The sequence below is a fragment of the Podarcis pityusensis genome (assembly GCF_964106645.2).
Source record: "Podarcis pityusensis genome assembly, chromosome: 15".
Taxonomy (NCBI): Eukaryota; Metazoa; Chordata; class Lepidosauria; order Squamata; family Lacertidae; genus Podarcis; species Podarcis pityusensis.
The window spans coordinates 25,454,675-25,482,560 of NC_138040.1; the positions used below are offsets into that span (position 1 = coordinate 25,454,675).

Here is a 27,886-nt window from a genome sequence, read left to right on the forward strand (position 1 = left end):
GTGAAAGCAGCAATCCCTCTTGCTTTTCTGGCTTCTGGGATAGTTGTGCAGCCTGCATTCGCTCCATAAGACGCACACACATTTCCCCTTACTTTTTAGGAGAGAAAAAGTGAGTCTTATAGAGCAAAAAATACGGTAATTCATGAACACTTGATATGCATCCTTTTATCCTTAAAAGAAGTATTTTATTTTTGTCTCTGTTGCTTTAATTGAGGGACTTTGAAATGCATCAGCCTATATTGTACAAACAAGCAAAAGTAGTTAAAATGAAATACCCAAGAGAACAAATGTATTTTGGTTCATGTTTGTATTTCCTTGCAGATAAAGTAAATTCTTTTCAGGATATAATGGACACTCAGATGGTCCCTAAATCCAGAGATCTTGTCCCTCTGCTCACATCAACCCTTTCTGTGAGGGAATTTGTTGTGTACCAATACGGAATGGTGATCCTGAAATTCCTCAGGCCTCATATTGGCGTAAGTGTTCACAATGTTTTTCAGGGAAACAGTCCCATGGTGTGTACGATGGTACACTTTGCATGGAACCCAGCAATTTGAGCAGAATCTTGAAAAAAAAGATTGAGTTTTAATGGCTCTGGACTGAAACATATGCAGAGGAATACAGTGGTACCTCGGGTTAAGAACTTAATTCGTTCTGGAGGTCCATTCTTAACTTGAAACTGTTCTTAACCTGAGGTACCACTTTAGCTAATGGGGTCTCCCGCTGTTGCCGTGCCACCGCTGCACGATTTCTGTTCTCATCCTGAAGCAAAGTTCTTAACCCGAGGTACTACTTCCGGGTTAGCGGAGTCTGTAACCTGAAGCATCTCTAACCTGAAGCATCTGTAATCTGAAGCGTCTGTAACCCGAGGTACCACTGTAATGCCATCTTCTACTCATGCTACTTTTGTGCCACCCCACCCCAAGAATTCCAAAAGCAAGAAAAGAGCAACAATGGTGCTATTCATTTAAAGCACTGAGAGACAGTATTTCTTCTCTTAACACAGCCTTCGCAAACATGGTGCCCTCCAGATGTTGTTTGACTACAATGCCCTTCATCCCTGACCATTGGCCATGCTGGCTGCTGGTTCTGCTGAGCGCTGGAGTCCAACAACATCTGCAGCACCGGGAAGACGAAGGCTGTCTTAGCTGTCCATCACTCCACATGGCTCCCAGTTCATATCACTCTCTCCCTAAAGACTTTATTCCTTTTTGTCTGCAAGTTCTGTGAGCTTCAGCCCTTCTGTGATGTATTGCAACAATGGAAAACCTCCCCCAAAGAAATGGCCAAGTTAGCCCTCCAAAACATTGAGCAAAGTGGTTTGATTTCATGTCTGTAATTAAAGAACAGGCAGATTGAACGTGAGGGATGTTTTGTATTTGAGAAAGTGGCAGTCCTATTCTAAATTTTGATCAGATGTGGCTTGTGCTTTGGACGTACAGTGCACCAGAGAGGCAAAGCATATCCATAACAGATGGTTTTCTTTCAATGTTAGGCACCAGAGATTGATCTGTGTGTTGCTTCCAGCATTCCTTCCAGCAACACACCAGGAAATGCCTTCCGGAACTCTTTCCATTATCAGGTACGTCCTCTTGACAGAGGGAATCTTCTCCAAAACAAAATGAAGAACAAATGTCCCACGTAAATGAATGTATGGACCTTCCTTACATCATGTCAGGCCTTTGGTCCACCTGGGGGAGGTGTGGGGAACCTCAGACCCAAAGGATAAGTGTCCAAGCCTCTCTATCTGGCCATGGGACTCTAGCTGCCAGGTACTTGGAAGCATCCCACAATGAATTTTGACATGTGGGAGGGACAACTGGCCTGTCAATCATGTGGTGTCACATTATTGATATACTGTAGTTGACATGTGGGTTGTTCTGCCCATCTGTCAAAGGTGGCCCTTAGGATGGGACCAAATACCAGGTGCAGGTCCCAGCACCAAAAAGTTTCTCCACTCCTTAAAGTATGGAATTCACTCCCACTAGACGTAATGTTAGCCAGCAACTTAGAAAGCTTTAAAAGGGTATTAGAAAATCCCTGGGTGATATCACTGGTTGCTAGTTGTAGTGGCGGTGTCCTCCTGTCAGGCTTTGGGGAATCAGATCCCTCTCCTGGTGGCAGTAAATAAGCAGATCAAACGAAAGGAGCGTTCTTACCAGGTAAGTTCTTTAATAATCACAGCGAGAGACAAAGGAATGCATCTCTCTCTAAAAAAGGGCATTGCTCCCAGTAAAGGTTCACCCTCTCCGTCCCCATTAATCTACGTCACTCCTATGTTGGGTAATCTGAGCTTGTTGGCGCTGCGCTTTCTGTTCTATCACTCTCATAGCCCGTCTAGTCTTAGGTGAAGGGAGGTCAAGAAAGCATTCTAAAGACAGTGAATCTGCCAGCTGTCTCTCTCCTGCTGTTTCCTCTTCTAGCTATTCCTCACCCAGTATTTCCCAGCTTTCCCCCTCTGGACTATGCCCCTCTGCAAACCGCTGTTCTAAATCAATACTGCCCTTCTGCCATTGGGAAGGTTCAGAAAAGGGGGAGTGCAGCTCCCACCATTCCTCCTCAGTCCAGTCCCTGACACCTCCTCTGCTATTGGAGACAGTGTGCCTCTGAAAACCAGTCACTGGGGGACACAGGTGAGACAGTGCAATTGTGGTCACCTCCTGCTTGCAGGCTTCCCATAATGGGCATCTGGTCGGCCACTGGGAGGACAGAGCACTGAGCCAGATGGGCCTTTGAGTCAGGCTCTTCTTATGAATTCTGAGAAAGGAAAGAGGGAGAGAAAGAGGGAGAGAGGGGGGGGCACAGAAGATTGGAGAGCTTTATAAGTATCAAAAGCCTGAAGGCAAAGGACCTTGAGCTAAAAGCATCAGTCCTCAGTCTCTCTCATGTGTTCAGTATTTACCTATTTATTTAAATGTTGCCTTTTCGCCTTCCTTAGACCTCTGGCAACAAACTGTTCGTTCTAAGGGAGTGCCTGAGTTGTGTGGGCAGTTTTATCCTGCTTCTCGTTCACTGCCTGGCCCACATCGCTGCCGAAGACCTCAGCCAGGATTCCAGCCCAGCTTTTCGGAGGCTCTTTTACCAGGTACAAAGCAGTCATAACCACGCTGTAAATCTGTGGACACTTAAAGTGCATGGTAGTTAAAGGTTGGGACGCGGGTGGCGCTGTGGGTTAAACCACAGAGCCTAGGACTTGCCGATCAGAAGGTCAGCAGTTCGAATCCCCACGACAGGGTGAGCTCCCATTGCTCGGTCCCTGCTCCTGCCAACCTAACAGTTCGGAAGCACATCAAAGTGCAAGTAGATAAATAGGTTCCGCTCCGGCGGGAAGGTAAACGGTGTTTCTGTGCGCTGCTCTGGTTCGCCAGAAGTGGCTTAGTCGTGCTGGCCACATGAGCCGGAAGCTGTATCTCGGCTCCCTCAGCCAATAAAGCGAGATGAGCGCCGCAACCTCAGAGTCGGCCACGACTGAACCTAATGGTCAGGGGCCCCTTTACCTTTACTAGTTAAGGGTTGGCGGCCTCTGGGGTGAGACTCCAGGTGTGAGCAGACTGGGAAAGAGCAATGTGGCATCCATCTGTGAATTCCTGTCATGGAGAAGCTAGTAAAAGTGTTCCCTGGACCCACGCAAAGAAAACAGGGACCAGAACCTCACATAACTATACTGCTGAGCTGCTGTGCCCAGGGTCAGTGTGTCATTTCTGTTAATATATATAGTTTATATGCAGCAGCAGTTAATATTAGTTAAATGAATCCTTTACTTGGAGCACACCCTCAGTTGAACAGTATTCAGATTGACACTTTGTATAAAATAAGGAAGTTTGTGTTTATTAAAGGAAGTACATTCTGGATAGGAAAGAATTCTTTAGCTCTAGCTAACTGTCTGTTTGGAGAAGCAAAGCAGCCATGCTTGCCCCTTTGTTCTCAGAAGATAGATCCAAGATGACCTCTTGTCTTGAGGTCCAGAGAAAGAATGGGAGGAGGAGCAGGAAGCTATAAACAGGATGCAACCTAAGACATATCAGTCTAAACATCGGAGAGATAAAGAAAAGTCATTGCAGGGATAGTCACAGGGATGGTTTGGGGTCTTCACCCATTCAAACCCCTCCCAGCAAGCTGAATTGCACCCAAACTTCCAACAATTTCTATGTGCATCTGTATGAAAATCAGCAAGGGTTTTGGTGTGCTGCTTCCTTCCTAGCTCCTCTCTGTGTTTCATTAAAAAAGCAGAGATAGAAATTTAGAAAACCAAGCAGGGTTGCTGTTAATCTGGGCCCTGCCAGGCCTGTACAGGCAAACCTCATTTTATTGTGTTTCGCTTTACTGTAGTTTGCAGATACTGCTTCTTACAAGGACATGGGTGCAGCTGCAGGTCGCCTGCCCTGTGTTGTGGGTCCACACACACCCCGCCCCCCACCCCTACTACTCCTCTTCTCCAGTGGATCTGTAGCCAGGTTTTTCCCTTTCCACCCCTATAGACTACAGTAAAGTGTAAACATAACTTTTATATGCATTGGGAAACACAAAAATGTGTGAGACTCACTCTACAGCCATACCTCAGGTTACAGCCACTTCAGGTTGCATTTTTTCAGGTTACACACCCACCAAAACCCGGAAGTACTGGAATGGGTTACTTCCAGGTTTCGGCAGTCGCGCATGTGCAGAAGCGCTAAATCGCGTTTTGTGCGTGCGCAGAAGCACCAAATTGCAACCTGCACGTGCGCAGATGCGCCGCTGTGGGTTGCAAACATGCATCCCGCATGGATCATGTTTAAAACCCGAGCGTCCAATGTATTGCAAAATTCAGTTCATTGCAGTGGAGCCAAGCCCACAATATCTCTGAGGTATATGCATCACACCCAGGGGTTATGGTGTGCTTTGTGCACACAGTAGAACAGCCATGATGGGTGAAAATGGATTGTGTGTGTCTCTTCTGCAGAAGCTGCTTGGATCTTTATGCACCTATTATGCCCAGCAGTGGAAGTTGTAGGGGCTGCTTTTACATACTCTGTTGTGCACATTCCCTTTAGCCTGCGCCACAATTCACAGTGCCTTTCAGCGCCAGCCACCTGAATATATATTTTTTAACCCTTTAAAATATCTGCACTTCCTCTGCCACTGTCCTATGGTCCCTGACCTGGACCAGGTTCCAGCCCAGCTCAGCCAAGGAGCAAAATATTTGAAATCTGCAAGCCCACTACTGAGATTGGTCACGTTGATGTTGTGTCATTGATTCACCAGAATATAAGGGCCCTAATCAACCTGGGCCCAATGAGGTGTCTGGGTTAATTTTCTAGGCAACTAGAAGTCCATCCAGGAATTTGCTTCCAGCTCTGCTATGCTCCGATGAGTGACTTGCCTGCACCATGAAAATAGCTCCAAGGGATTCTTTGAGACCAACAGATTCAGCTTGCCATGAACTCATCTGAAAAGTTATTCTGATAATTTTTCTTTCTTTACCCCTACCCTTCCTTCATATTTCTCTTAATTTTTGCTACCTTGAAATAATGTGCTTTAAGCATACTTAAGCAGAGGGTGCAATATATATATATTTATATATTAACTATATTATTTATCATTGCATCTAAGGCACTCAAGGCTTGCCTGGGTGAAATGTTCTCTCTCAGGCTTCAGACGTCAGCAGTTCTGGAGGACAGTAAATCCGCAGCTATGATGATTAATGAGGCTTTTCTGAAGGGAGAGGGGCTCGCAGATGAGAAAATCAATCTCCTCTCAGGGCTCTTGGATGCCAAAGTGAAGCCTTCTGAAGACTTAGAGGAGGAGGTAATTCTTCACACACACACACACACACACACACACACACCAGTCCACTCTCCACCCCTTCCCAGGGTCCCTTGTGCCACCCCAGAGAGAAAGACTGGTTGCTTCTCAGTCAAGAGTGAAGAAGGCTGGGATAGCCCCGGACAGCTTCACTATATGTTTATGAATTTGCAAGAGGCGTTGCAAAAAAATATATACCGTATTTTTCCATGTATAAGACTAGGTTTTTCCCCGTTAAAAATAATGTCAAAAATCAGGGGGCGTTTTATACATGGATACATCTCCCCCCATTTTCTTAAATCTGAGTCCCCCAAAATAGGGGGCGTCTTATAGACGGAAAAATACGGTATGTTGCAGCATGGAGAAATTCCTGTTCAAGCTTCCAGCTAGCTGTGTCCTTTTCTAGGATATTCCATTCCCCCTTTTCCCCTCCCCAGTTTTCTGTGCCATCCCCAAAGCAGCAGGTCAGCATACTACTTTTAAATGATCACAAAGTATTAAAAAGCAAAAGTCACATACAAAGCCACTAATATCTAGCAAAGCTACAAAACAGAAGGTGGGAGACTTATTGCCCTGCAGTTGCTGTAGTTGATCTCCAACTCCCATCAGTATCCAACAGGTCAGTCAAGGATGATGGAGGTTATAGTTCAACAATACCTGGCCATGGCTCCCTGTCCTTGACATACAACCAGCACAGAAGTTCCCACCTGCCTGCATAACCCATCAGATATACCCAATAGCACCTGCTGCTTTGTCGAATTCTAGGGTTGGAAGGTCCACCAAAGGTCACCTAACCCCCTGGATGCAACGCTAGAGAAGCAAATTCATTAATGGTCACCTTGCCTTTCTTTGCAAGCATGAGAGCCTCTTGCTTGACGTGGATTTTGACGACTCGCTCAGAAGCAAACTGCCCAGAAAGAAGAAGGAATGTTACTCCCACATCTTGCCCAGCGGCCAGGAGATTCTCCCATCGACAAGGTGAGAGTGGTCCAAGTCACAAGTGGTGGTTGATGAAAATGTACTGAAAACAGGTGGGTAGTCAGCCTGGGGCCCTCCAGACGTTGCTGGGTTGCAGACCCCATCATCCTTGACCATTGGGCATGCTGGCACAAGCTGATGGGTGTTGAAGTCCAACAGGAACATCAGGAAGGCACCGTATTGGCTGTAGTTAAAGAACCGAATTGTGTGTTGCTGCTTGCCTCCATCGCAACCCTGTCCTGCTCGCTTTCAGCTCATACAAGGTCTTGCTCTGTGGCAGTGCAACAGATTTCCCACTTTGCCACTCTGAAACTATGCACTTTGTACCTTGCTCAGTCTAGAATCCCAGAACTAGTAGCACGAAGCTGGTGGAGCACTGTGGCATGCATCCTGTGGTGCTTTTCTCAAGTGCTTCAGATGTTGCATGCATTATTATTGTCATTATTTATTAAATTCATATACTGACCTTCATTCGAAGATCACAGGGTGACTGAAAACATAAAAACACAAAATATATAGCATAATAACACAAAACAATGCCCCCACCCCTCAAAAAAAAAGACATTTAAAAGGCCATAGATTGTTTAATCAACTAAAGGCCTGGTTGAAGAGTTCACCTGGTGCCCAGAGATATGTACTGAAGTCTCCCTGGTCAGCCTCCCTGGAGAGAGCATTCCACAAACTGGGAGCCACTGTAGAAAAGGCCCTTTCTCATGTTGCCAGCCTCCGGGCCTCTCGTGGAAGAGGCACATGAAGAAGGGCCTCACAAGATGATTCCAGTGTCTGGGTTGGTTCATATGGAGAGAGGTGGTCCCTGAGGTATTTTAGTCCTGGGCCACTAAAGGCTTTATAGGTCAAAACCTGCACTTTGAATTAGATCCAGAAACTAATCGGAAGCCAGTGCAGTGCAGTGTAAACACTTAAGGTCTAGTTTGTTCAGCGAAACTGGCTTTGTGAAGATGTCCAAACCCAGCCCAGCAGATTGTGAAACAGTTGCTGTTGCCATTTTAGCTATAGTTTGGCATTATGCCTTACCACAACTTCCTTGCATAGCCATACGTTTGTCCACGCCATCTCCAATGCTCACCAAATTGCTTGTCTGTGAGACAAGCCATAGTTCATTGAACAAAATGCTTAAAGCAAACCATGGCTTAGTGTTATGTGTCAGTGCATTCAGTGTCTCAGTCATCTGTACAACAACCTTTGAAAGTAGACCAATGTTGCAGGTATTGAGGGCTGGAAGAGAGCAGCTGAGCAATGGCAACCAAAGGCTAATGGAAAGCATGAAGTCGGGAAGATAAATCTCCGAAGTCACATCCACAACATACATTTATATCTTGTGGCTTCCCATAGACTCCTGGGAACTGTAATTTGTCGATGGTGTTGGAAACTTTAGCTCTGCAAGAGGTGGACTACAATTCCCATGATTCTTTAGAGGGCAACCATGACTATAAAAGTATTGTAAATGTGCTTTAAATGTATGGGTGTGGATATGGGTTCAATTACTACACAGCATGCACCAAGGCCTGTCAGGAACGTACCCCCCCCCCAGCACACTGGGAGAGTCAGCCTTGGAAACTGAGCTGAGCGAGGAAGAGGCTGGCTGTGGATGAGAATTGTTTGTCTGATTTTAGAGAGAACAGTCTGGGGCCCCTCCTCTCCAGGGAAGAAGGGATTAGTTCCCAAGGGGAGGAGGAGTTGGATGTCGGCCAAGGCATTGCCAGGCAACCAGCAGATAAGGTGGTGTTAGAGGCTGAGTCTTCTGAGGAAGGGGTAGCTCAGCCCTGCGGTCCCAAAATGAGGAGATTAGAGAGACTCTGAGAGCAACGGAAGGGAAGGAGATGAAAGGCGGGATTTTGGCATTCTTCCTGTTGGGGAAGGAACGATGAGTCAGACTGAGCAACTAGATTAATGAGAGCAAGCAGATTGCCATGCTCTGAATGTGTTTTTCTTTCAAATAAACTTGTATAAAACTGATGGAGAGTCTTCGCTGCTTTATCGGGCTGCTCGCTTGGCCAGAGATCATTATAAGGCCTGACCTGACCCTTCTTCCCTTTCCTTAGCTCACAGGCCAGCAGTTACCCCCACACCACCCCCGAAGCAGCAGCAGACAAGCTGGATGTGCTCAACGAGAAGCTGGTGACACTCCTGCAAGAGGAGGAAGAGTGCATCTCCAGGAGCGGAGATGATGGAGCTTCACTGTTTGATGAGCTCAAGGCCATCGGCTTGGAGAAAGACTCTCTGCTGAAGGAAATAAAAGCCCTGGAAAGGAAAGTGGCAGAAGCCAAAAAGGGGAGGCTGGAATGAATCCATGGAGTCTTAGAAAAGCAATGGGGGCAGGAGTGAGAGAGGCAACAAGTTAGGATTGTGCCTCTCAGGTGGGCACCATTGCCATTTTTAGACAGCGAGGTTCATGGTGAGTTCCGGCATCCTTTTTTTCTGGAAGAATAGCATTGGAGACGCCTAATCGCCCCCAAATGCTTGACTTGACATAGCTGCCTGTTTTCTCTCCTTCTACCCCAATGTACATCTGCAACAAGTGTAATGTCATCTTGCAGCTTAAGCCAAGAATGGCAAGAGTCAGTCACCAGGACATGATTAGCAAAGGATTCCAGTTCTCAGTACAATTGGTTAGTTATGGCAAGGCCCACACAAACACAGTAAGGCTGGTAAAGACCATTCCCAAGGCAATGCGTACATAACCTACAATATTTCTCCAATGAAAATAAGGGCATCCTAAATAATAATAATAATAATAATAATAATAATAATAATAATAAAATACCCTGCACATTTCACTAGGTTGCCCCAGCCACTCTGGGGTGGCTTCCAACACATATAAAAACATAACAAAAGATTGAACATTAAAAAAAAAACCTTCCCTATACAGGGCTGCCTTCAGAGGTCTTCTAAAAGTTGTATAGTTACTCCTTGGCTCACAAGGTTGCACAACTCCATACTCTCCAACATTTGTCCGATGAAAATAGGGACGTCCTAAGGAAAAGCAGGGCATTCCAGGATCAAATCACGAAATCAGGATGGCTTCTGTAAATTTGGGACTCTCCCTGGAAAATAGGGCCACTTGGAGGGTCTGTGCTTAGTGGGAATCTGAGATTAAAAGGGAGATCGGATGGAGGCCCCATCCTTTGCCATTTGTAGATGAAAACACTGAGCACGGGAAACTGCCTTATAGCTAGTGAGGCCATCGATCAATCTAGCTTAGTATTGGTAAGACTGATCGCACCAGCCCAGGTCTCCAAGAATGGAGTATGGAGAATTCTCAGCCCTACCTGCAGATGCTGAGGATTGAACCTGTGACCTTTCGCATGCAAGGTAGATGCTCTGCCATTGAGCAATTCCCCCTGAAGAGTCTCTGATTACATCATGCCAGATACTTCCTTCCCTAGCCCATCTTCCTGTTGCTTCCACTTGAAAAGGCTATCAACATTAAGCTAGAAGGAAATACCAAATATATATTTAGTGGCTGACCTCATCTCTGAAGGTTTATTCACGTTGGCTTTGGGGGAAAGTAACATTTGCCACAGCTTGGCATTCGTATCATTGCATTTTTAGAACAAGGGAGCGAGGAGGATGTGGGGGAACCTTGTTGATGGCGTAGGGGGGCAGAGATCATTTGTCCTCATGTCTGCCTGTGGAGACAGGCAACCTATGAAGATAAGCAGGGATAAACTGGGGAGTTGCAAGAGAAATTAGTACAAGGTCAACCTCGGGCAGAGGGCCTCAAAACCCACTGCAAAAACTTTGCTCTCCTAAACTTTGTGTTCCGTTACCACTTCGCCACCACTTGTTCAGACATGTCCCTGCCACAGTAACGGTTTCCCCAATAAAGTTAAAACCAAATCTGAAAAGGACTCGATTGTCCAGTGGGATGATTCATGCCCTACAGGAGGAATTTGCAACAAGGCAGTGTGCACACACTCCAAACTGGCAGGCATTTTGCTCCCCACCTGCCCCACACTTTCCTTTATCAGCAGGTTTTTGGGGGGTTTTGTCCATTAGGCACTAATAGCCCACTCCCAAACCCTCACTTTAAACATCTATTGCAAATCAAGTAAACATATCTAGCATTGTGCCACAACAGCAGAATTCATACCGAGCCAACAAACAGATAAAGCTTTCCTTCTCTCTAAGAGTAAGCCATGTTTATATTCCCTGCATGGGAGGAACGATTTACATCGGCCTTTTAACTTGGCAAGGGATGGGCACTTTCCAAGAAAGCATTTCTCATGTTAATAGCCTCAAGAGTACAGTTATGGGCAGCTGTGGTGCCAAGCCAAGAAATTTTGCTGCTGAGTCAAGAAGCAAGACTCTGTACGTGTGCCCCACGCAGCAGGAGTCACCAACCTTTTTAGACTTGTGGGCACATTTGGATTCTTGAGAGAGTGCTGTGGGAACCACCCCCTCTGGTCATTCCCCCCCTGTGCCCCCCTGCATCAGCTAGAGACAGGGGTCTACGCAGTGTTTTTCTGGTGGTGGTAATCACCAGTATGGTACACCATCACGTCTAATTTTTTTTTGCTGCCAATGGCAGCCATTTTGTCCCAGCCTCCACAGCACTTTTATGAAGATATGAGTACTAGCACCTCATTTTTTTTAACAAACAAACAAAAAAGCACTGAGTATATATGAGTACACAAACTTCTGTTTCACAAGGGATCTGTGTAAACATCAAGGGCCAACAGAAATAATCTGAGCTTTACAAATCATATACAGCTTAGGCCCAGGCTATCTGCAGGACTGCAGTGCAATGCCATTCTCTGGCCAAGTTATGTGTACAAAAATGCACATATAGTTTTCAAACGTAATCCGTTGCGGAAGACAGTTCGACTTCCAAAATGTTCGAAAAACAAAAACTGAAAGCAGAAGCCTCAGTACAATAGGGAAACTCAAAACTGAAGCCACATGGCATGTTTGGCTTCCGAAAATGGTTCGAAAACCAAAGCAGTTGCTTCCAGGTTTTCAGCATTCGGAAGTTGAAATGTTCGACTTCCGAGACGTTCAAAAACCAAGCTTCCACTGTACTGTAAACTGTACATAAAATGCATTGTTTTAGGGGAAATTGCCTTGCAGAAGTATGTATCATAATCAACATTGCATAAAAACATATCCATATTAAGGAAATCTGCTTTAAAATGCTAATGAATTATCATGAGGCCTTTAAAAAGTAATCATAACTGCAAACCAGCTTGGAAACATGGAAAGCTGGAAATTAAAAAGAGTGGGGGGCGGGGAATGAGAAACCAAAATTGACAGATTCATCCACTCTTAGTCTTGAGCCAACCTAAGCAAAACAAAAACAAAAGCAGGTGTTTGGGGTTTTTTTTAATAAAACAAGCACATTTTATTAGTAATTAATTTCCTTTTTAAGATTTCCACAAAGTTGTCATTAGGCAGTTCCATTTTCAGTCTTGCCATAAAAATACATTAAAAGCATTCAATTAAAAGTTATCTTTAGCCTTCAGGTGTATCAGTTTAAAAGGTTTTACAAACACAAACGAAATAAGAAAAGAAGTAGCTGGCGACAGTGACAGGCAAGAGTTGAAATAAATGCTTCGAAAGAAGACCTTTATTTGAACATCCTGGTATAGCTTCCAGCTTCCTCCCACATATTGTCCAAAGAGTTATTCTTCCCCAGTGCCTTAGTGGGGAGGTGCTGTCCATCATTATCGATTGGCGTTGACCCAGTGGTATCTGTCTACTCGTGGACCAGTGAAGGTGGATGACGGCCGACAGACTTTGTAGCCCTTGCACTGAAGGCAGCATGTACTGGTGGGATGCTGGTGGGATCCATCAGGTACATGAAGCTTTCGCCGAGGATACTGGGACCATAGCTGAAATGGCTCATGGCACTGAGATTAAATCAAGAGGGAGGGCCAGGAGTGGGGAGGGGTTTTGGAGAGAGAAGGTATATTTTGTGCTTGTGTATAGTCTGAAATAGCACAGCAACTCAATCCAGCCTTACTGTGAAATTCAACTGAATCAAGAAATTCAATCCTACTACAGCAGGCATCCCCAAACTCGGCCCGCCAGATGTTTTTGGACTACAACTCCCATCATCCCTAGCTAACAGGACCAGTGGTCAGGGATGATGGGAATTGTAGTCCCAAAACTTGGCGGGTGAGTTTGGGGAGTGCCTGCTGTAGTAGGAATGAATTTCTTGACCTAGTGACCTAGTGACATGGCAACTGAGCAAGTTGTTAAATACAAGACTATCCTTGTCTCATTTTATCCCATTCCTGCAGCAGTCTTAAGCTCTTTTGCCAGACATAATTTCTTTTCCATCAACAACCTCCTTCCCCAGGCTGCTAGATGGGAACCTGGTCATCCCCTCTGCGGAGACCAGCTCTTCCCAAACACTTTCCGTTCAAGCTGGTCATCCTCAGAACTTTGTAGCTTTAAGAACTGGTGCCCACACTTGTTTGTTTTCTTCCTCTATTCTCATCCTCCTTCCCTTATACAGTGGTACCTCGGGTTACAAACACCTTGGGTTACAAACACTTTGGGTTACAGACTCCGCTAACCTGGAAGTAGTACCTTGGGTTGAGAACTTTACCTCGGGATGAGAACAGAAATCGTGCACGGTTTTAGATTAAGAACGGACCTCCGGAACAAATTAAGTTTGTAACCAGAGGTACTACTGTATGTTAGTCCCCTGCAAGAACCATCTTGTTTAATCATCATCATCATTTGTGGGCCATAGCACACAACAGCTTGGATCATTCAATTTGAACCTTGAGGGTTAATTCTGTTAGGGTTAGGTTAACTACCCAAGAGGGGGAAAGGGTGGGGGTGTTCCTTAGCAACCAAGGTGGATGGCAAGATAGTTAGTGACACAGACCATGATCTGATTCGCTGTGTAGTTCCAAGGTAGTTTCCTCTGTATGTTTTGTTTAGTGTCTCCCTGCTATGTACAAGGCCTGAACTAAGAAAGACAAGACATATGTTTAATGCAGTTTTCCTCAATAAATTGTTATCGGGATTTCTTTCATCTCTGGATTTTGCCTGTGTTGTTTAAGTTACTTTGCTAACTTGGTTTGCATGCAAAAAGTCCTAGGTTTAATCCCTGCCATCTCTAGGTAGCCCTGAGACACTTCTGTCTGAAACCCTGGAGAGCAGCTACCAGTCAGTGTAGGCATTACTGAGTTAGATGGGCCAAGGGCCTGATTCGGTATAAGACAGTTTCATATGGAAACCATTCTAAGAGCCCATTGGTTCCAGGAACATCTATATTTTAAAATGGTCTCATTCTGGCCACTTCCCTGCTATTCCCCCTTTAATATGAGTTTAACAGGTTTGTCCCCTTCCATATATATATTCTTTAAAACTGTAGGGCAGGGATGGGAAACCTTTTTAAGCCTAAGGTCTGGATCAAGAACTGGCCTACAGGTGAGCAGAACAGCTTGTCTTGAAAGGGGCTCACTGCCCATGCTAATCAGCTGACAGCAAGCCTGGCCTTCTCTCTCTGCAGGTACCCTTTGAATTCAAATGGGTGTATCCTTGCAAGCTCTGCTCACCAAAATTAATGGGTGCAGCTGATTTAGGTGCATTACTTCCAGCAGGTCTACCCTGAGCAGAACTTGGTTGGAAAGAAACCAAACAGCACCTTAAAAGGCACATTTCCCCCACAAAGGTGTCTGCCAAGAAACAGCATCTGCTTGCGGGTCAAGATTATTTCAAAGGGCATTCACTGCTGGCACATGCCACGAGTGAAGTCCCTTGCCAAGGAACTACCCTAAGGGCTCCCAGCTGTTCCTTTGCAGTTGCATCTTTACCCGCCCTCTACCCCTGATGTCACACGTGGTAGTAGGTGGATATGGCTTGCAGGCAGGGAAACAGCCTCACAGGCCAAATGAGGCTGCCTCAGTGGAAGAGATGGGAAGCTGAGCTCACTCCATCAGTTCTGCTGTGACAGGTCCATCAGGCCTCCTCTCTCCCCTCCATCACCTGGGGGCAGCTAGTCCATCACACCGCCATATTGGGAGAGATGAGAAGCTCATTCCATCAGCTTTGCTGAAGGACCAGCTTCATCAGGAACACACACACACCCCGAGCTAGTCCTTATGACAACAACAGCTTAAGAATTGGTGTCAGAGTTTGATTCCCCCCCACCCCGTCCTTGCATGCCATGTTTTATTTTTATTTTTTTAGAATGTCACCCTGCAGGCAGGGATTGTCTTGTTTCAATTGTACGTTGTCACTCTGAAGGCCTTTTTGGCAGAAGAGCAGGGTACAAACACTCTAAATCAGTGTGCCAGCTGTTGTTGGACTACAGCTCCCATCATCCCTAGCTAGCAGGACCAGTGGTCAGGAATGATGGGAATTGTAGTCCAAAAGCAACTAGCTTGGGAAATCCTGCTCTAAAAAAGAAATAAACAAGGAGCTCCGCTGAGACTAATTAAGCTTGCAGGATGGAGGTTCCCCCTAGACAAGGACGCCAGGAAACCCAGCCAGATGGGTGGGGTATAAATAATAAAATTATTATTATCATTATTATCCGCCATGCCCCAGTCAGTCCTAGCAGCAAAAGCATTGAGAGAAAGCAGACGAAAGCTACTCACTACTCATCCATGGCGAGCTGCTCTCTCACCTGGTAGACGCTGTTTGGGTTGCTCACGGTGGGGATGTTTTGGGGCTCGACAGTGGCACCCTCCTCATCAGAGCAGATGCTGGAGGGGCAGTCCAGGGCCTCTGCCTTATCCACAGCCTGCCTGATTTGCTGAGGGACATCGTGGTCCTTTTTGTCCTCTTCAAAGTGAGCCACTGTAAAAGGCTGGTTATTCTCCCCATATCTAGACATAGAGAAGGACAGAGAGAAGGTCAAGGCTCACCAAGCAGTTCTAGGCAGAGAAGCCAAAACATCTTCCTTATGGGATTCATCCAGTCCAAGTTTGCATGGGATGGCTCTAATTGCAGGCTAAAAAAGGTAAAGGGACCCCTGATCATTAGGTCCAGTCATGACCGACTCTGGGATTGTGGCGCTCATCTAGCTTTATTGGCCAAGGGAGCCGGCATACAGCTTCTGGGTCATGTGGCCAGCATGTCTAAGCCACTTCTGGTGAATCAGAGCAGCGCACGGAAATGCCGTTTACCTTCCTGCTGGAGTGGTACCTATTTATCTACTTGCACTTTGATGTGCTTTCGAAATGCTAGGTTGGCAGGAGCAGGGACCGAGCAACGGGAGCTCACCCCGTCACGGGGATTCGAACCACCGACCTTCTGATCAGCAAGTCCTAGGCTCTGTGGTTTAACCCACAGTGCCACCTGCGTCCCCAATTGCAGGCTACATCAATACTAAAGGTGGAGTCCTAGCATTGATTGGCAGCCAGAGCATTCAAAGTGTTAGCCTATGGGGCTAAATTGGAAGAGATTTAGACTGAGAACTGGTATAAAATAAGAAAGCTTATGCTCTTTAAGGGGAGTGCATTCTTGATAAGAATCAGTTCCATAGTCCTAGCTAACTAACGAGCTGGAGAAACAAGGAAGCCACGCTTGACCTCTGTTCTCAAAAGAGACCCAGATAAAAGTGTGAGAAGGTAGGCATACATGAAAGAGGATGCAATTTTACACACATCACTTTGATTTCAAGGGATACATCAGCAGACGTGGGGGGGGGGGGCCGCAAAGGGGCCATGGCTCTGGGTTTATGATTTTGAGAGGGTGCAATGAGGTGCCCCCACAACAGGATCCCTCACCCCACATTCTTCTCCTCATGGCCAGTGAAGGGAAGCCTGTGTGTGCCCCGTCCTTGGGTCGTCCAAAAAAGAGGGGGCAGGCCCCACCAGCACCCACCAAGGAGTGCAATGATAATAGCACCATGCCACTCCTCTGCTGGGCTCTGGCGTGCGAGGGAGCTGCAGAGGCAGCTTCCTTGGCGACGGCCCAGCACCGCCGGGCTACCCTTTCCCTACCCTGGGCACCAGCAACCTGTCCTATGCCACTGTACAGAGATCCAAGGACAGAGACAGTCTAGGAATATGGAGGTCTCCCACTCCATCTGTCTTAACCTCCTGTAGACCCATCTAAGCAAGCCAAGTTGCAGCTCCACTTCCAACACAAAGTACTTCAGTTTACTTGTTTTCTATCTAGTAGTGATCCTTACAATAGCCCTATAAGTAGGGCTATCTCTTCCTTGAGGTAGAATGAGGCAACTGCCTCAGCAGGCTCTTGGTGCTGGGTTACAGCAGCCACCCCGGCTATTTCTTCTAAGCTTCCCACTCCATCCATTCCCCTTTGTTGTCCTACAGGCTCTCTTAAGCCCCCTCATCTAACCTGACACCCCTGGCATGCCAAGGGACAGTGTTCCATCGTCAGTGCTTAGCAATGTTGCTGCATCAGCCTTCAGAATCCACTGGGCATGGAGCTTTTGGGGCCCCACAGCAGGCGCCACAACTATGAATCCAATGGAAAGCGAGAGGTGGGAGGGCTGCTGGATTTTAGCGTCGCCCAGGGCACCAATGAAATTTGAGGTGCCAGGGTCTGCCACTCCCCTATATCACTTTTTTCCCCTCTCTGCAAAAGTAGAGTTTAATGCAAGGAGGAAACAGCTGTGCCAAAGAGGAGAGCCAAGGACTCTGTCAGCCAGCAAGTACAAAAGACAAACACACAGAACCCCAGATGCCTTGAGCAGGGATTACCGTATTTTTCGCTCCATAAGATGCACTTTTTCCCTCCTAAAAAGTAAGGGGAAATGTGTGTGCGTCTTATGGAGCGAATGCAGGCGGGAAAAGCCTCCAAGAGCCGCACACATGCTCCGTGGGGGCTTTTCCCCGTGTCAGTCCCTTCTCCCTCCTCGGGAAAAAGCCCTCTTGGGGGCTTTTGCGGGAATTTCCTCACCTCATAGAAAAGCCTGCAAGAGCCGCAGGCTCTTTAAAGGGTGTGCGGCTCTTGGGGGCTTTTGCGGGAGGTGGGGGAAGGGACAGAGGGCAGCCCCTCAGTCCCTTCCCCTACCTCCCGGAAAAGCCCCCAAGAGCCGCACTCCCTTTCACGAGCCGCGTGGAGCGTGTGTGAGGCTCTTGGGGGCTTTTCCTTCCTAGGGAAAATCCTGCAAGCGTCGCACACACGCTCCACACGGCTCATGAAAGGGAGCACTGAGCAGCGCCTGGGATGCAGACAGGCTCTGCTCAGCGCTCCCTTTAAAAAAAAATTTTGTGGCATTCCCCCTCTAAAAACTAGGTGCTTCTTATGGTCAGGTGCGTCTTATGGAGCAAAAAATATAGTACATTCCATCTCCTTCTTTGCTTTGGACACATCGCACATGCGCTCAAGGCTTAGCAGTTGGCCAGACTGTCACTCAATGACAGAACATCTGCTCTGCATGCAGAAGATCACAGGTACAACCCCCAGCACCAACAGATTCTGTCTGAAACTCTGGGGAACCTTTTGCCAAGGTACTGAGATGAATTGGGCAATGGACAGAAGGCAAATTTCTTATCCAAAGAAGTCCCGCTCCACCAACTCTTTTTAGTAAGGCCCTTCAAACACACCAAGAGCTCACCTGCAGCATACATCAAATGGGTCGACCCAAATGGTCATCTCCTTTGGTAATCCAAGGCTGCTGAAGTCAACGTTGCTCTCCAAACATGCCCGCTCCAGCAGAGGGTCTCTTGGGTTGAACTGGTTGATCCTTATACACCTGGACAAGCAGAAGAGAATAGAAGAGGTATCCTGGATGGCCCATTGTACCTCCTCTTCTATAGTCCACACACTACAATAATATCAACTTAGCACTGGGGACACAAGTGCTGTGCAATCCACCCTCAGCCCAAATTAGCCCCACCTGAACTAGGGAAGGCCGCAGTGGCTCATGATTCCCATTATGCAACGGGAACAGGCTGCACATCCATCCCTTGGCACCTGCTGTGCATATTTTACATGGGGGAGAAGATGGCACAACTTTTTTGGTGCAAAAGACAGCCATGACCCAAGGCTTATATGGTCCCAGCTCACACACCAGACAAAAGCAGGATGGCACCAATTCAGTACATAAAATGCTAATGATTATCTGCTTGTGATCTCTTTCATGGTGGCATCCGTGTTACAGGATGCAGACCGTGATGAAATACAAGATGCCTCATCTGTATTGGCATGCCGTAGGCTTTCAAAGACACACCTGTTTACACACGCATCCCCTGAGTCTCTGAACCCAAGTCTTAATTGCTGTGATGTTTTCATGGGGTTATTTTACTGTGCATTTATGGATCTTTGTATTTTAATGCTTGTGTGATTGGTTTTTATACCTGTAAACGGCTTGGAAGACTATTTCGGCATTGAGCAGCACATAAATTATAAATAGCAATACTGGTAGCGCTGTTGTAGAGCCAGAATAATATACACCTAGGCATTCTTTCTTGAGAGTTTCAATGCAAACAAGTTGACACATCCCTGAATATTCAGTTACTTGACACCAGGTGCTTGGGTTTGTGATTTGGCACCTGCATTTGGCTGCCCAACATTTCATCTTTGACAGATTGTAAGACTTCCTCTCTCTTGACACCTGGCAGGCATCAAATATCATCAAAGTCCAATACACAGGTTTAGAGGCAGAATTTCACATTTGAGGTGTTGCCCTAACCGTACAATTTTCAGGCAGTATTCAATCACATACTGGCAAATTCAGGTTATAACTGATTTGGAGGTCTTGCACAACAAACCCACCTCCCCTAAAAGATCAAGGGGTTTATTCCCCATAAAGAAATTGATGGGGGAAATGCAGTCAGAAGTGTGGGGTAATATTTGCTTGGTGTGATGTCATCTAACTTCCCCTCAAACAAATTATTTATTCCTATTCTTATTTATTAAATTTGTATAGATCTCAGGACGGTTCACAAATTTGAATGAATGCTCAGCAGGTTGTCTGCAAGCACCCCAGGTATTGTGTTTCAGTTGAACACCATCTCAGAGAGAACCCCTGAGCAACACAGAGAGAGTGCAAAAGCCATTGAAGACACTGCTGGAGTTATGAAGCCCTAGAGAAATTGCGTAGGCTGGTCCATTAGGGTAGACAGGACACTGCCCCACCAATCTCAGTTTCCCTCAGCCAGCCCCCACATGCTTGCCTTCTCACTTACAGCTCATCCAGGGAATGGCACTGCTTGTCAACTTCCTCCTCCCTGAGTCTCAGCATTGCCCTTGCAGGACTTAGCAGAGAGAGGGAGGATGGGGACAAAACCTGAAATTAGGGACTCTGCTTGTCATGGGCTCTAGTGCCACCTACTGTTGGGCTCCCTGCCTTCTGCCCTACCAATCACAATGAGCACCAGCCACCACTGGAGACATGCAAGCCCCCCATTTTGCACAAGATTTAGGCAAGGGATGCTTGGGGGTTGCATAGGGGCTACTCACCTAAAGGCTTGCCCTTTTGAAGGCTTGTCGGGGTACCAGTGGCTCTTGTACATCTCAAACATAGCTGCCATCAACTTGGACGCAAACTTCTCCATTTGCTGCTTAGTCAGCACATTGTGCTTCTTCACTAAGCGTGTGATGAAGAAGACCGTGGCAGCTATTTCATCCTTCATGTCTAGATAAGCCTCTGGATTGAAAATACAGCTGGAGAAAAAGGAAATGTGGGAGACGTGAGTTCTGATGACACATTTAAGGGTCCCCTTGTCAACAGTCATTATTTCCCTGCCATCATACGAGGCTTCCGCCTTTTTGAAGAAGCCCTTTCATCAACCAGGTTGTGGCTTCTTCCACTGAAAAATGGGTGCCCTGGCCCTGCTACAAGTTCATACAATATACAATGCAAGTGTTTCCCACTTTGCTTGCAATCTCTTTGTTTTCTCCCCCGCAGTGCCACACCCCATTAAATTTAGACACTTTCACAGCCATTTTGTACAGTGGGCCAATTCTCTTTCCTGGGAGACATGGGTAATGGTTTACTCCTCACTATAATGTGATCATTATACATAGTAACAGTACTTCAACCCTGGGTGCATGGGAAAGAGTAACACACAAAATAAAACCTTCAGGAACAGATGCTGTCAGAGGAGAACAGCCAAACCTCTAGCTATATTTGGTACTGATTCATCATTATTTATATATTAATAATAATAATAATAATTTTTATTTATACCCCGCCCTCCCCAGCCAAGGCCAGGCTCAGGGCGGCTAACAAGCAATAATAAAAACAAGTTGAATGGATACAAGTTAAAAACAAGATTAAAATACAGCATTAAAACATTAAAATGCAGTCTCATCACAGGAGGAGAAAGGAAAAAGAAAGAGGGGGAGGGAATCAAACTGGCTCCAAGCCAAAGGCCAGGCGGAACAACTCTGTCTTACAGGCCCTGCAGAAAGAAATCAGATCCCGCAGGGCCCTGGTCTCATGAGGCAGAGCGTTCCACCAAGCCGGAGCCAGTGTTGAAAAGGCCCTGGCTCTGGTTGAAGCTAATCGAACTTCCTTAGGGCCCGGGAGCTCTAGGGTGTTGCTATTTATGGACCTTAAGGTCCTCCGTGGGGCATACCGGGAGAGGCAGTCCCGTAGGTACGAGGGTCCTAAGACTTTATCCCACCTTTTCCCTCCAAGAAGCTCAAGACGGCATGCATAGGTGTCCCTGCCCCAGGGACCTTCACAGGTAAGCAGGGGTTTGAACCTTGCTCTCACAGGTGCTAGTCTGACACTTTAAGCCAAACTTTTCGTATTGGGGATACACTTTTTCAACATGCATCATTTCGTGACAGGGTAACTCAGATTTATTAGCAAACTGGAGGTTAGACTAACCCCTTTCCAGCCCCAGGAGGAGCGTGGGGAGCACTCACTCAACACACCTACCCCCTGCAGCCAACACACTAATGTGCCACAACACACAGTTTGCTTTAAGCACTGTCCTGCTCTAGCCAAATGTAATTCTAATGCAAGCCTCAATACTCACCAGCTTCACTCTCAGAGGAAAGAGACTCCAGTAAGAAAGAAGGGGAGAAGCTATTAAACTTTGAGGCCAGTTCAATAGCTGTAGTGCTTTTCCTTTTTGCTCTTACAGCTACCCCTCTTAACCACCTGCAGCTCTTTTGCTAGCAAAACAACTACTGCTACCTTCCTTCTGGCTTATATAAGCAGGACTTAGAGTAGCTAAGGTTGGCTTTCAAAGGAGGTGTGTGTGCATAAAGCAAGGATAGGGCCTGTTTCTGAAGAAATCTCCATCTCAGGTCCTGATACCTCAAAACCCTCTCTCTTGAGAGGCTTGAAGGCAGTGAGGAAGCAGAATTATTTCCCCACATGCAACCCAATCATATTGTGTGCATTGACTCAGAAGCAAGCCCAGCTGAATCCAGGAGGACTTGCTCCCAAGTAAGTGCGCATTGGATTGCAGTTTTTAGGATTCTGCACACACACACACCCCACACACACACTGATCATGTTCCTGTGACTTTAACAGCAGCCTTACATGCAGAAATTAAAGAGGCAATTCTCTTCCTGGTATGGATATATCAGCATTGGGAAAAGCTTCCAGCCTCAGCTTCTGCGTGTTCAGGGCCTCTCCAGAGATTTTATATTCTGCTTTCTGCTCATGATCTCACTGTTTGCACTTGGATGAGTTTCAGGGTGGACATACTACCTTTTAATTTTTGCTATTTGTGCATGTGCTGCAACTTCCTGCTGAAATCCTGTACCTTTTCATAAGACAAATGTTCCAGGTCCCCCTTCCACTCCAGCTTTCGTTGAGCAGCAGCTCAGGAGTGTCCCTCTGGATGGCAAGAATGCAGTAATAACAGGGAAGCATCAAAGAACACAAAAGAAAGCAGGATGATGTGTGCAGATGGTCCAGTATAAATCTACCAGCAATGCTCTATAACTGTGTCAATGGCATGTTGCAGAAATATACCTGCAAAGAACCTCACCTATCTGGTGGGTTCCTCTGACAAGTCACCCCCACTGTGTTCAAGGGAACTTTTTAAATTATCCTTCTTTTTATTTAACCCATGAGATTTATACACTATACCACTTGACTGTAATAAAACCTAAGCCCTAGGATCTCAGCCTTCTTTGGATGCTCCTTTTATTCAGTATACCTGAAGGAGCGTCTCCACCCCATTCACTCTGCCTGGAGACTGAGATCCAGCGCCAAAGGCCTTCTGGCGCTTCCCTCACTGCGAGAAGCCAAGTTACAGGGAACCAGGCAGAGGGCCTTTTTGGTAGTGGTGCCCGCCCTGTGGAACGCCCTCCCATCAGATGTCAAAGAAATAAACAACAATCTAACATTTAGACGACATCTGAAGGCAGCCCTGTTTAGGGAGGTTTTAATGACTGATGTTTTATTGTATTTTTAATCTTGGTTGGAAGCTGCCCGGAGTAGCTGAGGAAACCCAGCCAGATGGGCAGGGTATAAATAATAAATTTATTATTATTATTACAGTGGTACCTCTGATTGAGTACTTAATTCGTTCCGGAGGTCCGTTCTTAACCTGAAAGTGTTCTTAACCTGAAGCACTTTTAGCTAATGGGGCCTCCTGCTGCTGTCACGCCGCCGGAGCACAATTTCTGTTCTCATCCTGAAGCAAAGTTCTTAACCTGAGGTAATATTTCTGGGTTAGCGGAGTCTGTAACCTGAAGCGTTAGTGGAGTCTGTAACCTGAAGCGTATGTAACCCGAGGTACCACTGTATTATTATTATTATTATTATTATTATTATGCATATTAGGCTTTTAAAAGCCATGGAAATCCTTCTACAGCAATGTTTCTGTAGAAAGAAGCCCCGAGTTGGAAATTTGCATGTGTTCCAGTGGTCAAGAAGAGAGAAAGAGACAGGCCTCCTGTCCTTTTAATATTTGTGCAGGATAGGCCATTTCAGCAGGTGTATCTCTGGTCATGCAATTCACACCTGTTGAAATCTCCTTGTCTGCACACCTCTTAAAGGGGTAGGAGGGCCTTGTCTTCTTTTGGGGGAGTCAAGGAGTTGTGGCCAGTGCGATATAGCTGCCCTCCCAGAACCGGATTGGTGCCACCGATCCGTGTGTCTATTAAGGCAAATGGAACACTGCCCCATCAGCTTGGCCAGCCTGCACTTAAAAGTGCACTGCCTGTTGGCTTCCCCCGCCATGGTCTCTGTGTTGCTGTTTGTAGAACCCAGCAGAGAAGCGTTTGGCCCCAGCACTAGGCTGAGTTGACTCTGCATGTCATTGCCTCTGGAACCACCTGGCGTGGGTCTCCCTGGCATCAGCCCTGCCAGGACCCATTTGCACCAGCAGCAACTGCTGTCAGCACAGCCCTAGTCTCACCATTACTTGGCCCTATTCTGGTAAGTTTCAGCAACATCAGTGTTGGGAAGCTGGTGATGAGTAGACTCACTGAAATTAATGTCATTCATATATATATATATATATAGTTTTAATTTTTCTACATTTCAAAATACAGTGGTACCTCGGTTTACATACGCTTCAGGTTACATACGCTTCAGGTTACAGACTCCGCTAACCCAGAAATAGTGCTTCAGGTTAAGAACTTTGCTTCAGGATGAGAACAGAAATCGTGCTCCAGAGGCGCAGCTACAACAGGAGGCCCCATCAGCTAAAGTGGTGCTTCAGGTTAAGAACAGTTTCAGGTTAAGAACGGACCTCCAGAACGAATTAAGTACTTAACCCGAGGTACCACTGTAAACATTTTACAAACTTTAAAATATCCAGTGACTTCCCTTCTTCTCCTTCCATGGTTCATATTACTTATCATACTTTCCTGCATATTTTGCTATAACCATTCAAATCAATTTCCCACTTTTACATCAATCGAATATTGTTTACTCTGTTGAATTTATCTGCAATTATCATCAAGATGGCATTGTGATCAGATAATGTCTTCGGTTGTATCTCAATCTTTTTAACCCTAGTTATTAGTTCTTTTGAGGCCCAAATATGATCTTTTCTACTTGAAGAATTATTAGCGTTTGAGAAAAAAGTGGATTTGCATTCTAATAGAGGCTTAACACGCCATAAATCAATTAAATCAAAATTGGACACCATGTCAAAAAAAAACAAACCATTTGGTAATTTCCCTTCTTTTGAATCTGTTTTCCAAATAGTTCTGTCTAGATCAAGGAAAATAACCCCATTAAAGGGCCCTGAGCTAATTACGCCTGTTAGTTTCAATGAGTCTAATCTGCTGCTGTTTCTGAGAGTCAGTTTTTTCTTAGTGGTGATCCTAAGGGGTTTTAACATTGGTGGGGGAAACAGAAGTTAAAAGGGAGAAATCTAATGGAGGGGCAACAGGAGGGAAGCTTCACCTGTTGCATGTCTGCCTGCCAATGCTGGCAAATCCTGTATAATGGTGTCTCTTCCACACAGCTAAATTTCAGTTCACAAAAGTCAGGGGCAGAATGAACTAAGAAAGCTCCACCTCCTGAGGATGGTGTTTTCTCTGTATTTATTTCCTTCTTCAATCTCCGGGTGTGGAGACAGGAGAGGGAACAACATAGGTTTGAGGACAGCACAGTTTCTTCAGCTGTCAAAAGCTTTTGCTCAAGCCTGACTGTCATTGCAAGAAGCTATAATCAAATGTATTTTGCACCCCACAGAAGGGACATCAAGGTGCTTCCTGAAACAGGTTCACCTTTTCCTGCTCTACACTTTGGAGAACTACCCTGGGCTGCTGGCTAGCGAAGCCGTAAATAAACCGTTTGGAGTCTCCCTGGTGACGAAGGCCACACAGTGCTGCTGGAGACTCACGGGGCATTCCTTGAATCCAGAGAGGCGTGGAGGACAAGGGTTTCAATGGCTACTACCCCCAATATCTGTGTGCTTCCTGGGCTGAGCCAGTGTGGTGTAGTGGTTAAGAGCGATAGACTTGTAATCCGGTGAACTGGGTTCGCTTCCCCGCTCCTCCACATGCAGCTGCTGGGTGACCTTGGGCTAGTCACACTTCTCTGAAGTCTCTCAGCCCCACTCACCTCACAGAGTGTTTGTTGTGGAGGAGGAAGCGAAAGGAGAATGTTAGCCACTTTGAGACTCCTTAAAGGGAGTGAAAGGCAGGATATCAAATCCAAACTCCTCCTCCTCCTCCTCTTCTTCTTCTTCCTCCTCCTCCTCCTGAATTGAAGGAGGCATGCTTCTGAATGCCCTAGTTGGTGGGGACCACAAGTGGGAGGGGGTCATTGTGCTCAGGTCCTCCTTGCCAACTTCCCATTGTGAGACCAAGGCGCTGCTAGCAGAGCAAGCTCTGCTCCATTTTGTCCAATCCAAAAGAGCATCAGACCAATTCATGGGAGATAAGGCTGGCAATAGCTATGCTTTGCTTCCACAGTCACAGACAGCAATGCTTCTGTGCTGGGAATCCTAGGAAGGGAGAGGGGTCTTGTGTCCAGATCCTGCTTTTGGGTTTTCTATGGACATTTGGTTGACCACTGTGAGAACAGGATGCTGGACTCGATGGGCCATTGGCCTGATCCAGCATGCACTTCTGGTGTCCTTGGGCTAACCATGTTCTTTGTAGCCCACAAGGCATACTACTTGCCCTGGATGTCAAATGCAGTTTTTGTTTAATTTGCAATTTATTTGGGCACTTTTGTACAATGACGTGGTTCAGGTGGTTCCTCTCTCTACTGACCCCTTAAGCCTCTTTTGCACCAGTCTTCCAACTTCTCTCATCTAGACACTTGTCTCTTTACATAGTTGTTGGCTATGTGCTAAGTCTCTAAGGACTTGTTTTCAAGTGACATGAGAGTTGATGGACAGTTCTTTCACAACAACAAACCTGCTTTCCAGAAAAGGGCAGACATTCGCTCCTAAGAAAAGTGACCGGAAAATGCCCTGGGAAGTGTGGGATAGCACTTGCTTTGCTGCAGCAGTTTCTAACCTTTGCACAAACAAATCAGAATGAATGCTCAAGAAGTAGCTGGTGTCAGGCACTTCCAGACTGGTGCTGCTTTTGGGTAGGGTTCAATCACAACCTGACAAATTTGGGCTGTGCGATTAAATTTGGCGCTCTTGCAATGCAAGCCTGCTTCCCCTGAAGATTGGACCTTCTGCGTTAAAAGTTTCAGGAAAACGCAGTGGAAAGTGTAGCATAACAATAGTTTGATGCATCAATGTCTAACCTCCCCAAAACCAATCAGGCTGATTGATCAATAAACAGGCCTTCCAGAAGGGCCAGAGAACTTGCATTGCAGTACAGTGGTACCTTGGTTCTCGAACATAATCCATTCCGGGAGTCTGTTCGACTCCCGAAACCATTCGAAAACCAAGGTGCGGCTTCCAATTGGCTGCAGGAGCTTCCTGCACTCAAGCAGAAGCCATGCTGGATGTTCGGCTTCCGAAAAACATTCGCAAACCAGAACACTTACTTCCGGGTTTGCGGCGTTCGGGAGCCGATTTGTTTGGCAACTAAGCTGTTCGGAAACCAAGGTTTTGACTGTATTGAGTTGAACTGTGGAGTAGAGATTAATGTTTTTACACTGTGCATCCCTTTTCTCATGGCTTTGGAGGTTACTAAGTGAAGAACTCCAGGGAGTCACTTCCAGATCTTCTGGAAGTTTGTGGGTTTTTTTGCAGTTTCCCATACAGGATTCTCATGACATTCCTATGTGTGTTCTTTCTAAACATCAGCCAACCTTATGTAGAATCCTAGTGAAGGTCTCCATCCTTATCCAAAGGTTTTGGATGGGGTCCCAACCTCAGCCCATGCATTCCTACTTGAATTAAATAATGGGTCTCCCTGCTCTCTGGGCAAGCCCAGGCATGCTGAAAGGGGGAAAAAAGTCGTCCATCAGTTCTCTAGCAACTGCAGGCCTAATCTGGAGCAAACATTGCTCTCCTAAATGCATTCTGAAGATGGTGGTTGCAAATTCTGCAGGGACTTCTTGGAGTAAAAGCATCTGGAGCTCTCCTGTCCACCCTGTGGAAATGACCCCTTGTCGAAATCTTATTTCTGTCGGGCCTTAGATGCTCCAGAAACCTGAAAGGTGCATCACTTTTGCATGGAAGAAAAATCCTCATGTGTGTGTAGATGAAGATGAGGCAGAGCGTGAGAGACCGATTCATCCCTGGAGGTAAGTTTGGGGGTGGGGACAGGAAGGGCTTTTCAGAGAATTGCGTTCAGGGGAGTGAGGCGCCACAAGCACTAAGTTTTCATTCTGAACCCAAGTAGCACCCGCCTTCTGTGGAGTCATGGCTATCCAAATGA

The 27,886-nt window shown here is 46.3% G+C and overlaps 2 protein-coding genes across 2 annotated transcripts in view; one reads left to right on the forward strand and one right to left on the reverse strand.

Annotated features, from left to right (window-relative positions):
• The window catches only part of LOC308464231 (uncharacterized protein), a 49,328-nt gene extending 39,843 nt beyond the window's left edge, over positions 1 to 9,485 (forward strand). The window contains exons 29-34 of the mRNA XM_080983356.1: positions 322 to 476; positions 1,496 to 1,582; positions 2,939 to 3,085; positions 5,590 to 5,784; positions 6,638 to 6,759; positions 8,823 to 9,485. Coding sequence (XP_080839482.1) covers positions 322 to 476; positions 1,496 to 1,582; positions 2,939 to 3,085; positions 5,590 to 5,784; positions 6,638 to 6,759; positions 8,823 to 9,066 — 950 coding nt within the window. The 3' untranslated portion in view covers positions 9,067 to 9,485. The remainder of the gene's footprint in view (positions 1 to 321; positions 477 to 1,495; positions 1,583 to 2,938; positions 3,086 to 5,589; positions 5,785 to 6,637; positions 6,760 to 8,822) is intronic.
• A 100-nt stretch (positions 9,486 to 9,585) lies between these two features.
• On the reverse strand, positions 9,586 to 27,719 carry BTG4 (BTG anti-proliferation factor 4). Its single transcript, XM_080983706.1, has 5 exons — positions 27,675 to 27,719; positions 20,122 to 20,325; positions 18,275 to 18,412; positions 15,368 to 15,569; positions 9,586 to 12,629 (listed from the first exon to the last, which is right to left on the reverse strand). Exons 1-5 carry the CDS (start codon positions 27,680 to 27,682, stop codon positions 12,444 to 12,446), a joined length of 738 nt encoding a protein of 245 aa, XP_080839832.1. The 5' UTR covers positions 27,683 to 27,719; the 3' UTR covers positions 9,586 to 12,443.
• Positions 27,720 to 27,886: the final 167 nt, after the last annotated feature.